The sequence below is a fragment of the Danio rerio genome, chromosome 11, assembly GCF_052040795.2.
Source record: "Danio rerio strain M-AB ecotype USA chromosome 11, GRCz13ab, whole genome shotgun sequence".
NCBI classification, from domain to species: domain Eukaryota; kingdom Metazoa; phylum Chordata; class Actinopteri; order Cypriniformes; family Danionidae; genus Danio; species Danio rerio.
In genome coordinates, this window is record NC_141031.1 from 9400646 (window position 1) to 9413954 (window position 13309).

At 38.1% G+C, this 13309-nt stretch overlaps 1 protein-coding gene and 1 long non-coding RNA gene across 8 annotated transcripts in view; one reads left to right on the forward strand and one right to left on the reverse strand.

The window, feature by feature from the left end:
* Positions 1–13309, reverse strand: part of naaladl2 (N-acetylated alpha-linked acidic dipeptidase like 2) — a 629431-nt gene that overhangs the window by 213328 nt on the left and 402794 nt on the right. For all 7 annotated transcript variants that reach the window (XM_087273255.1, XM_087273256.1, XM_087273253.1 and 4 more), the window contains one exon: positions 9208–9345. In XM_087273255.1, the coding sequence (XP_087129381.1) occupies positions 9208–9277 (70 nt within the window). In that variant the 5' untranslated portion in view covers positions 9278–9345. The remainder of the gene's footprint in view (positions 1–9207; positions 9346–13309) is intronic.
* LOC147841661 (uncharacterized) overlaps positions 1–13309 on the forward strand; it is a 173238-nt gene that overhangs the window by 147625 nt on the left and 12304 nt on the right. The gene's annotated exons all lie outside the window — the stretch shown is intronic.

Sequence of the window (13309 nt, forward strand, 5' to 3'; positions counted from 1 at the left end):
AGATCAGCGTGATTACAACTGTGTTTATGTTAGCACAGTCTCACTGCATTACTGTTCTCCAAACTTTGGCAAGCCAGATTTATGATGCCTTTTTTTTTTTCCTTTTGGACACAACTGCACATACTCTTTCCCAGAAAATCAAGTGATAATTTGAGCTAATCATAAGTGAAGGAGAGCACTACTTATCCAAATCATACTCTTCAGACAGTCATTCACAAAAACAGTGTTTATCTCAATCCCATTGCAGAAAGACAGACAATTTGACAGATTTGTGGCCTCTGACTTATCTGAATCTATTAAATAAAATAAAAAAAGCATAAAGCCCAATCTAAATTCTAATTTTTAGCCCTTTCACTTCCCCCTACTCCTTTAAGCAAGTTGGTTTATTTCCACTCACTGCCTCTTATCAGGGTAACATTGGTTGGAGTTGGCCCAATAGAGCATATAGAATTGGCATTGGGTGTCAGCACCACATTTAAGGGCAAACGAGTCACCCTGTGGTGAATTGTGGTGACTTGCAATTCCAAGGGACAGTTCATCCAATATTGTAATTTTCTTCACCATTTCCTCACCATTGAGTGTTGTTGTTTTTGAACAGCATGTTTATATTTGCCCTCCATAGTAGCATTGACTTCCATAGTAGTTTTTTTTTATTTTTTTTATTGTATGTCAATGGCTACCAGTTTCCAAAACTAAAGATGTTCTTTAAAGGGTCACGAAACACCAAAACACATTTTTTGAGCTGTTGACAGTCGTATATGTGTCCCACACTGCTAAAAACACTATTAGGACACCTATATTTCACTAAAAAGTGTAAATTGGTTGTTTTTGCGTTATTTCAAGCAAATTCGTACTTCCTGTTTGAAACGAATTTTTGAAGCTGCGTCACGGTCATGACATAATAGCCTGTATTCCAGCGTGCAGACTGGGCGTCTGTGCCAGAGTGAGTCTTATTACGCCTTACAGTGTGTTGCATTAATGCATGAGTAAGGCTTGGTTCAAACCAATCAGCGTGCTCTATTGTGCAACTTCATTAATATTCATTACTGTAACAGTGTAGACGGCAAAGACGCCACTTTGTGTTGGCAAAACAAGCGTGAAGTGTTGCTTTTATAGTTTGCTGCAGTTAAGTTTCGTTTTCATTTTGTCTCTGTGAGAGCGCAAACTCACGCGTGGATTAACAGTGTACGCGACGCGCGACAACAATAACTTACGTGTCTAAGGAGGATTATTGTTTACCTGAGAGCTGTTCTCATCTGCAAACGCTGAGATCCAGATTCTAGTCTCCTCTAAATAAAGACGCGGCTCTAGTTGCTGGTGATTGTCCTGTCTCTACAGATTTGGTAAGTGAGCGACCAGTGCTCTTTGTTTATTCAGTTTGTATTTTATTCGTATCAAACAAACTGAGTGCAATAGTTAGCACTATTAGTTACAACCAAACTATAACCTCGTGTTGGATTTTGTGACCGGAATAACACACGCGGCTTTCTGATGCTACCTGCCGTGTGTATCTAAGTTTCCGGGAAATGCTGAGTTTTTTTTCTCTCATTCGCCGTGCGGTATCAAACATTGCATGAAAAATACACGCTTAGAGCAGTTCCTCGAATCAAAAATCTCGTTTGTCGGGAGGGACATTAATGAATTCCCTGAATGAAAGAGCCAAACTGCAGTTAAAGTCCACCATTTAATAATTTGGCAAATAATTTGACTACAGATGTCCATGTAAACACAGTCACATTGTCCACTGTGGGTGTGTGTTTTGACTCTGAAATTCAGCGCGCCCAAATAGACACTCCCACACCAAGCCTCTTTTCTTCCTCCGACACTCCCCCCTAAACAGAGCTGGACACGCCCACTTTTCTGACTTTTTCCAAAGTAGAGGTGTGAAAACACACTGCTGAAACGAGGGGGTTTCATGGCCCTTTAAATATGCTCAACAAGAGAATGAAAATCAAACATGTTTGGAACAAGTAAAGGGTAAGTAAACAATGACATAATTGTCATATTTTGGTGTAATAACCTCCTGAATTTCAAAGTGGTTCAGAACGCATGTGAAAAATGTGTGGATATTTGTTTATATTGGTTAAAAAATTTTTTTTTTTAAAGTGTTTATTTGTTGTGCAAGCACACAGTTCCACTCTCTTTATAAAGCCTTGCTTCACCACTGCTATGAGTCATGCTTTATGCTCCTCTTTTATAATACTTTTATGGCACTTCTGGGTCCATTTTGTGGCTTCAAAGTACCCATTCATTGTTAGAACCAAACCAGGCTTTCTAAAATTTCACCTTGTTCTCTGAGGAAAGTAAGTACCAGCATGGCATTTAATAACTAATATCTACCATTACACATAGCTTCCTTTATTGGTGCACCATCCTTCTGTTTTGGAACTTGAAGATTTGTCTTTAAGCCCGTTTCCTTTCATTTTATCACTAGGCCCGTAAATCCTTTAGTTTTTTCAAGCCAAGACACAATGGCTCAGCCACAGTAACAGGATCTCCTGGGTGACCACGCAAAGATAAGAAGTGATTTTCACTCAATAGCAGGAATTAGAGACTAATAACCCCCATTAAAATCTGCAGGAAAAGTCTCCTTTCTCACCATTGTGAGACTGAGAACTGACTCAGAGCTCAGTGTGTTTATATGTGTGCATACGGAGGTGGATTGTCACAATGTGCACCTGTGAATACCATATGCATGTTCAATATGGACAGAATGGCAGGTTCTGACACCTGTTATGATGTGATGAGGCTTAAACATGAGAGCGTCTGTAGAAATACATGCACATCAGGAAACATCATGAGTGCTCGATGGTGTAGTGCCACTCATTGTCATGCTGGTATCTTATAACTCAGAACACCAACGGTGAGAAAACTTATTTTTTCCTGACAGTGTAGAGAGAGAGAAAGAGAGACAGATCATGCTATTCAGCAATGGTCGTAGAGTGTGATTCATTATTTCATATATATATATATATATATATATATATATATATATATATATATATATATATATATATATATATATATATATATGTATGTATATGTGTGTGTGTGTATATCTATAAATATATATATACACACACACACACACACACACATATATATATATATATATATATATATATATATATATATATATATATATATGTGTGTGTGTGTGTGTGTGTGTGTGTGTGTGTATATATATATATTTATAGATATACACACACACACACACATATATATATATATATATATATATATATATATATATATATATATATATATATATATATATATTATATATATATATATATATATATATATATATATATATATATATATATATATATATATATATATATATATATATAAATGAAATAATGAATCACACTCGACCATTGCTGAATATATATATATATATATACACATATATATACATCTACTTAAAAAATCTCCTTACTTCCAGGTGTAGCGATCCTGCCGTTGTGGCTGGTGTATTCTGGGAATTTTTTTTACTCCTTGGTTTCGACTGTGGGTGGTCGAAATCTTCATTCGAAGGGGTATTTACCCCTTCCACCTTAGCCCTACGCCTTCAAGCTAAAAATAATTGGGACACCCCTACCCCTTCACGAGAACGTGCAAAACATAGGTTAGGGCTAAGGGGAAGGGCTAAGAGGTAGAATTCGGATTGGGCCTATGTATTGGCTTGTTTTGGAGTGGCTCGAGTTCTCCATAGAGGATTTGGAGGAAGTGTCTGGGGAGGAAGGAAGTCTGGGGTTCTCTCCTATGACTGCTCCCCCCAAGACGCAGCCCTGGTTAAGCAGCTGAATTACAATATAAACAATATCAATTAATTCAGGGTAACTTTGAATCAGTTTAATGTCTTACTGGTAAATAAAAGAATTATTAATGAAAAAAAATGAGATTACAATGCATATATGGATTTTTTCTTTTTTTTAAACTGATAAAGTTAAGTCTTTATGGTTCTGTGGAGGCTTATTCTCCACAATTATTGATAACGTTGAAAAATGAGGAAAAAACATTCATTTTAAATATAAAAAGTATAAATCTGTGTATTGTGCTTATATGAGTTTATAACTTTGATATTGCTGAATTTGGAATGAAGTATCGCAACAGCATCTGCCTTAATTGTAAGCAGCATATAGTTTCAATATTTAAAACTTTCATTTTGATGAAATTTGATTCTGCCAGAAAAAAAAAGTCCTTGTGTGATACTTCTTCAAAACACAGTTTTGTTATTCTGTTGCATAATGCAAGATATTCACACCCTTTACAGAGTGCCTCAAGTGTGAAAATGCATTTTGGCATAAAAAAGCATTTTAAAATACTAGAATAAAACAAATGCAGCATATGCACAGTTGCCTGTTCATGACAAAAGCTTATTTATCTCAAGGATGCATAAAACATATTAGTTATGTAAAAGTCGTATAACATAAAAGTAAAAAATAAATACACACTTGGGCAACTTTAGTTGAAACTTCTGAAAATTCAAACTCCTCAAATGAAAGTCAAGCAGCAAAACTACATATGTACATCATTTGTTTGGTGGATGAAAAACATCATCCCACTGGAATGACCTTTCCCTGTAGGTCTGTTCACTAAAATCCAATTATGATCGGATACATGTCATCTCCTCCATCTGTCTTTTTTATTTAGCTTGCGGCACATCCACTCTTGACCACATTCAATGCTACATTTGACCTCTATGAAAGCTCTACATGAGAGGCTGGCCAGCCCTACTCTCATGGTTTCAATTAGGTCCCATGGGCACCTGCTGACTGATGTGTGTAATGGCCTTGGATATGGGCGACCATAGCGAAGGGCGACTTTAAGATGATGTGTAAAGCCTGTGCAATTTACCACACTCAGGAGTTACACTCGCACCACGGAGCATAAATCAACCAGCCTTGGCTTTTCTTTTTCTTTTTTATTGAAAATTGTAATACCCTCTGCTGTCAGCAGGGGGAAACCCTGACGTCATGCACTCAAAGCTGCTTTCTGATGGTTAAATCCCCAGCAGAAGCATGAGACTGAGAAGACTAATGAATATCTCAGGCACAAAAGATTCTGTTTCAGAGCTTAGTGGAGACATAAGGATTAACACACATAAGGAGGAATAGAAGAGCATCACAAAGCTTGAGAGACGCTAACAGAATGGCAGTATAATCGGTTTGTGACACAGAAGGCAATCATATGATTGTCTTTTATGATGATTTTAGACGGGGAGAACCTAAAGCTTATAAGTTGGTAACACTTCAAATCAATCACTATAGCATTAAACAATGATTTGAGAATGCAATGCAAATGGCAAAAATAGAAAAAAGTGTGAAAACTATGTATACATTTGTACTTTCATGGTCTGTTGAAATTCTTGAATCATGTAGGGAAATTCTTTGCCACTATATCATGTATGTAAAATCCCTCCTGTTGTGTGTGTGTTCCACAGATGACAAAGCCATATAGGGTTATAATGCTATGGTAATAATAATTACTAAATAATTACAATGTTTATAAACACAATGTTCTTGTAATGGTTAATTTAACATCAATACCTTATATACACTAGATTTCTGATATATATATATATATATATATATATATATATATATATATATATATATATATATATATATATATATATATATATATATATAGGCGACACAGTGGCACAGTAGGTAGTGCTGTCGTCTCACAGCAAGAAGGTCTCTGGTTTTGAGCCTCGGCTGGGTCAGTTGGCGTTTCAGTGTGGAGTTTGCATGTTCTCCCTTCGTTCGTGTGGGTTTCCTCCAGGTGGTCCGGTTTCCCCCACAGTCAAAAAACGTGGTACAGGTGAATTGGGTAGGCTAAACTGTCCATAGTGTATGAGTGTGAATGACTTGAGTTGGGTTGCAGCTGGAAGGGCAGCCGCTATGGTGATATATATCTGTTCTGTTGTCTGGATCTGTCTGATTGGCTGTTAGCCGTGCCATATTTTGCAAATAAGAGCACTTGCACTGCCCCTTCACCTTTCACCCTTGTGTATTACTCCAAATATTGCAGCGGCTGGACAACATAATGTTCTGTTGAAGCTTTTTTCGAAAATAGTTGTTTAGATTGCAACTATGTAGTTTGTTTATTCAAAATATTTATAATTTCAGAGAGGTGGGTGACGCATTGGCAAAGTAGGTGTGCTGTCGCCTCACAGCAAGAAGGTCGCTGGTTCGATCCTTGGCTCAGTTGGCGTTTCTGTGTGGAATTTGCAAGTTCTCCCCGCGTTCGCGTGGGTTTCCTCCAGGTGGTCTGGTTTTCCCCACAGTCCAAAGACGTGTGGTACTGGTGAATTGGGTAGGCTAAATTGTCCATAGTTTATGAGTGGGAATGAGTGTGTGTGGATGTTTCCCAGAGATGGGTTGCGGGTGGAAGGGCATTCGCTGAGAAAAAATGTGCTGGATAAGTTGGCGGTTCATTTTGCTGTGGCGACCCCGGATTAAAAAAGGGACAAAGCCAACAAGAAAATGAATGAATGAATGAAGTTCAGAGAGACAGCGCATCGACGGCCATTAGCCTGTCATTGAGCAGACCAAAGACGATTGAAGTTGTAAATCCATAAGATGGCTACAAAGACCGCATAAAAAGCACTTAGAAGAAAAACAGCATCATTTCTACAGCTGAACAAATGATTATAAAACAGGTGAGTGACTATCTAAGTCGAACTCTATCTTTTGTATGTTGTAGTGCTGTATTTATACCATATAATTGTAGTGTATTCAGTGTGAGATGGGACTCAGATATCAGATATCATAGTCAACGAGTTCTTTCCATCGTGTGAACAACTGGAAAGCTACGGGCCCAGTTGGCATCCCTGGATGTGTACTTAAAGCATGCGCACACCAGCTAGCGGGAGTTTTCATGGACATCTTTAACCTCTCGCTCTCTCCGTCTGTGGTTCCCACATGCTATAAAACAGCTACTATTGTGCCAATACCGAAATCAGATAAAACGACATGCTTGAATGACTGGAGTCTAGTTGCACTGACACCCATCTTCAGCAAGTGCTTTGAGAAGCTGATTAAAAAGCACATCTGCTCTGTACTGCCCGCTCACACTGACCCTCTGCAATTTGCATCCAGCAATAAACCTCCACTGATGATGCAATTGCTTTCACCTTGCACACTGCTCTGTCTCACCTGGAAACAAAAAACACATATGTGAGAATGCTGTTTGTGGATTACAGCTCAGCATTCAACACCATAGTGCCTGCCAAGCTGATGGTGAAGCTCCAGGATCTGGGTCTACACAGCTCTCTGTGCAACTGGATCCTGGACTTCCTGTCAAGCAGACGCCAGGTGGTCAGAATGAACCACATCACCTCGTCCACACTTATCCTCAACACTGGTGCTCCACAGGGCTATGTTCTCAGCCCACTCCTGTACTCCCTGTACACACATGACTGTGCAGCAAAACACAGCTCCAACGTCAACGTTAAATTTGCTGATGACACGACGGTGGTGGGCCTGATCACAGATAATGATGAGACGGCCTACAGAGAGGAGGTGCACACTCTGATGCAGTGGTGTGAGGAAAACTACCTCTCACTCAACATCAGCAAAACCAAGGAGCTGGTGGTGGATTTCAGGAGAGAGAAGAGAGAACACACCCCCTTCACTATCAACGGGACACCAGTGGAGAGAGTCAGCACTTTCACGTTTCTTGGAGTACACATCGCTGAGGATTTGACATGGACTGCTCACACAGATGCAGTGCTGAGGAAGGCACAACAACGCCTCTTCTTCCTCAGGCATCTTAGGACGTTTGGAATGAGCCCCCACATCCTCCACTCGTTCTACACCTGCACTATGGAGAGCATCCTGTCAGGCTGTATCACCACCTGGTATGGAAACAGCACAGGCAGCAATCGCAAAGACCTACATAGGATTGTGCGAAGTGCTAGACGCATAGTAGGAGGTAAGCTTCCCTCCCTCCAGGAGATCTACACCAGGCGGTGCATTAGGAAAGCCAAGAGAATCATCAGCGATGTTTCCGCAGCATGTTGTTGTATGCTGTTGTATTTGCACTGCCTGTATTTTGCACTCCCTGGAGCCAGCACCTAAGCTTTTCTCTCATCATAGCACACGTGCTGCTGATGATGTACAATAAAAGTGATTTTATTTGATTTTCAGGAATGCTTGTATTTTGTATCTTTGTATATCCCCAAACTTTTTGGTTGGCCATCTGCATCTCCTCTTTACGTTACTGCAGACTAGTCCAGTAAACAGAAAGAAAGAAGAAATGTTTGCAAGTGTTAAGTGTTTTTCCTTATGGCAAACACAATAGTAATCTGGTAGTGTTTGTGCTGCTCTGGCATTTTCGAGGATGGTTATTGTGACCTCTTTATTGGAACAGAGAAATTCTGTGAAATGTCTCTAGATCAGGGGTGTCCAAACTCGGTCCTGGAGGGCCAGTGTCCTAGAGAGTAGAGCTCCAACTCTAATCAAACACACCTGAACCAGCTGTTCAAGCTCTTACTAGATAAACTAGAAACTTCCTAGCAGGTGTGTTAAAGCAAGTTGGAGAAAGACTACAGCCCTACAGGACCAAATTTTTACATCCCTGCTCTAGACTGATGGCATTTCATGTCGTTCACCCTTAATATTAAAATGTGAGCGAAATCACCTGTTTTGTCATCACTAGACATTGCGCTAGAGAATCATTCAAATGCTAGCAATAAAGTGACGTTTGTGAAGTAGCCACTGTTTCTGCTGTTCTGACGTCAGCTGTAGATGTAAATAAATGGTGGAAGAAAGTAGTTCCTTATGCTAAAGAAATTTTTAGGCTCTCTGTGTTTCATTTTATATACACGATTATGCCTCCAAACTGTTGTATTAACGCAATATTACACTCGTAGCAGTGAAATATGGCTGTATATCATTGCTGGTGAGACACTAAGGAGTTTTTTTTTTACATTTTAATACATTGTAGAAAAAAAATTATAACTTTCATAATAATAATAATAATAATCCTTGTTTCTGTTATAAACTGTACCTAAATTATTGCATTGTTTACTATTACAATTCACTACAAAATATTTTAACCAGGAGAATGTCTGTCTTGAAATGAGCCTTCAAAACTAAAGGATGTAAGCAGTGATGGTGTGTGGGAGTGAGGATGTTTTCAGTTGATAGCTACAGTAAGTGCAGCATTGTTTCTAGTTCATGCAAGTCTTACCTGAAGTGGGGGGCATGATCATAGGGACGCAGGGTCTTCCTTGCCCCATGGCTGAGGCAGAGAGCAGCATTTTTGCCAATGAGGCAGATATAGGCTGAACCAGCAATGATGTCAGGTTGTAGAGATTGTCTCTGCCGACTGTAAAAAAAAGAAAACAAGAAAGAAAGAAAAGAAACATCTATCAAAAATATGGAAATAAAAAAAAAATATTAAACTATAAAGCATAACCCTCAGTGCAACATCTGCATTGATCATGATTCTGTGAGTGTTTAGAGAATGCCCCGGGGCTCTTAATGCCACACATGAGCAAACCAATTACCCAATCAAATCACTTTCCTATTGGTTAACACCTCCAATGAGTATTTCCAACAGATCTTCATCTATGAGGGCAGACAAACAACATTAGTATGTTGTGTGCTGCATAAATAGAGATGCAATTGGGCCAGATGGAGATGCACTTAGTGATGTGAATTGAGCACCGTAAATCAGACAGAAAAGAGAAAGAAGAGCTTTTAGTGGAACCTGCACACCCAGGCAGGGACGTATCAAAGCCTTTTTTCACTGCTGATTGCAGCTCACAGGCGGCAAACTAATAGGCCCGGAGATTTTAAGTTGGAAGAAATGGTTTCTAGCAAGCCGATGGGGATTTATACGGACGAAATGCTCCATTGATTCAGCCTCATTAAAACGGAGAAACGTTGAGCTTAATCCTGCTTTAGGAGCAAATTTATTTAGGAGCTTCCAATTTTCCAGCAGCGCTTCTGCACCGGTGGGATGGGGTACAGTCATCCACGAATAACAATCAGTAGACCTTTCTGTTACAAAACACTCTATTACCTTCTGCAGATAAAGGTATTCGCAGACTGCAATTATTTTACAGTGGTTTTATAGGAATAAACACAGAAGAAGGTCCCCTTGAAATTTGTTTCATATTTTATTTTCTTGGTCATAGGGGGATACATGAGAAGATTATTGGGTTTTGAGTGGTGATATTGTATATGTAATTATCAGCTCAAAGGTCACAGGGGTGAAAGCGGTGTTTAGAGGTAAGAGATTATTTGAATTTTGAGTTTACATTAATGCAGCCCAGACTCTTTGAAAATATGTGCCTCAGCCAACATTTTTGTGAAACCTAAAATACATTGCTCCAGGTATGTTTTATAGAATGTTTCCGTTGACAAATACATGAGCGGGCAATGTCTACATTTTGTGAATCTGAAATACGCATTTTGCTTTAAGTTTCAGATACACTCCCTTATTTTTTGTCCACAAGAAGGGGCTTGTCGTTCAAATAACTGACCTAAACCCTTCCCTACACCCAACCAATAGTGTTTTCAAAAGCAAGCACTAGAAAAGAGTGCACTGCGACAAGAATGTTTTATGTTGATTTTAAATTGCTATTATTTCTTTTGCTGAACCAACAAAACGGTCTCAAGATTAGTGCGTTAACGCATGCGATTAATTTGAAATATTTAACGTAGTAAAAAAATTTACGTAATTAACGCAGTTGCAGTTTTTTTAATTTCCTGTTGTGGCCGACGTGCGTTCAACATTCAAGAAATACGGATGAGACCAAGGAAGCACTTTTTGAAGGCAAGTTTCAGAATAAAACAATTAATGTTGCATTACCGGGCTATCTACAGTTCCCTCCAGTGTTTCATGCAATATCGGATGTTTCATTTTTAATCTTGCGACTTTTGTTTTAATGGAATTTGATACCGCATGGCGAACGGTCCTTCAAGGTACTCAAAAATCACTGTTTACAGGGTAGAAGCAAGACTTAATAACGCTTAGTTTAAGTAAATTTGATGAACGCGATCATTCGTGCTGAATCTGAAGGCAGTCGCTCCGGCTGCACTGTCCTGCGCGTGTTAATCACACATAGTGTGTGCGTGTGTGTGCGCACACATGCGTTTTAAAACAAAATTAGGCAAAGAAATGCATATGCGGATTCAGTGATCCTGCTTGTTATTCTGCCTGTTTTCACACTCAGCTCACATCATTCAAAAGAAAAGGGCCACATTGTCCCCCGATAATGTCAACAGACTGGACTGTCTTAGCAACTGGCTGAATGTAAAGGAGGACTAAGCAAAATTGTTTCTACTTTATAATTAATGTTCTCAACTCACAGCTATACAACTTTTCAATGAGTACAATTGTTTGTATTCAATACATTATTATTATCATAATTTTCTATTTTCCATGTCTGTAATGCCTGTACTTTGGCATTTTTTGCAGTCCACTTAGAAGCCAACATGGAAATATATATATTTTTTTCCAGGATCTTTGTGGTTTATTGTGGGTATGTTGTTTACATGAAGAAATCTGTGTTACAAGTTAAAAAAATTCTAATAAACAATTATATTTTGAATATAAATAGTTGTTACATTTTTAATTAATTAATTTTACATTTGAATAGACAACATTACAAGTTTCAGTCTTTTAAATGTGATTAATCGCGATAAATTGCAAAAAAAGTGTGATTAATTGGTTATTTTTTTAATCGACTGACAGCACCAATATATATATATATATATATATATATATATATATATATATATATATATATATATATATATAATATTATAATACACTTCAAATATTACCTGGACCTTTCTTTTCTTAGAACAAACCTTTTGCAGAATCTGTACAATGTGATGTCAAACTGAGAAGGCCCTGTCTACCATTGTTGACAGACACGTTGTATTAGCATAGACTTGCTGAACCTGTGGCAAAAGAAGTTTTGAGGTAACATTTCTGCATTGATTCTGAAATTTTTAAAATGCACTGCTATTCTCTCTCAAATTAATTTTGAATTTTTTAACAATTATTTCATATCTAAGCGGTATTTGTAAGGAATTAAATGCAAGCTGTGTACGGCTGTTTGTAAGGCATGCATTGCCTTTTGGTGTGTAAAACTAACCTCAGAATCAATTCAGATTGAATCGAATTACAATCTATGCTAAATTGATTCCTCAAACGATTTTTCGTCTTGCCTAAGACTTGTCTGAGACCAAGTAAGATGGACACAGTTCGCCATTTTGTTGTAGCAACATGTGTAACAACAAAATGTGCCCTGAGACACAGAGGTGAACATATAAGTGTGTGTGCATTGTTATAGTGCTTAGCAAATGTCTCGGCAAATAGTGCTTGGCAAATGCATTCGGAGAATCAGCTCATTTGCATTTAAAGAAGTACACAAACAGACACGCACATACACACATGCGCGCACACGCTCACACACACACACACACACACACACACACACACACACACACACACACACACACACACACACACACACACACACACACACACACACAGAGCTTGTTTTTTTGTTTTTGTTTTTATTCTCACCTCAAAATTGCAATTTTCAATATGGTATAATAGAAAAATCTGTAAGTCACTTTGAGCTTAAAGTTCACAGTCATGTTCTGGGAACATCGGATGATAACCATTATTAGCTATAAACTAGTTTATCTATTAACTATAATGTTATTTAACTATTATATATAACGTTTAACGATTGCATATTTAGGACATTTCTATCCTAATAAATGGGACATTTTCTATCCAGATTCGAATGCAGTCCCTATTTGTAAATTGTATTTATAACTAAAACACCATCAATAAAAACTGAAATGTGCACAATCATGATGTATTCAGTGTAGAATTGATGTTGTGGTGCTGCATTTGCAGACACATCTGAACCTCATAATGGCTGTGGACTAAATTGAATCAAATTTGAGATATAAAATGAAACATTTTCAGTCTAATGCTTTAAGGACATGTCTGGAGCACTCACTGACTCACCCCTCTGTTTTTTTTTTATCTTTATTTTCCAGCCTAAAAGGACTTTCATCCATCTAAATAAATAAAATACAAGCAAGGTTATGGCCAATTCTTCTCATCATTTCCTGTTAGTTCTATGTTCCTGTTAGTTCACAGCTAAAAATGAACAAAATGAACAAAAACAAGTTTTAAAGTACAGGATGCCTTCAAAGCCCATTAGGTTGTGCTCCCGCTGGAGATTACAGAGTTTGGAATAAAGTAGTCTTGACCTTTATGAACTCCAGGAGAGAGTGTGTATGTACTCACTGAT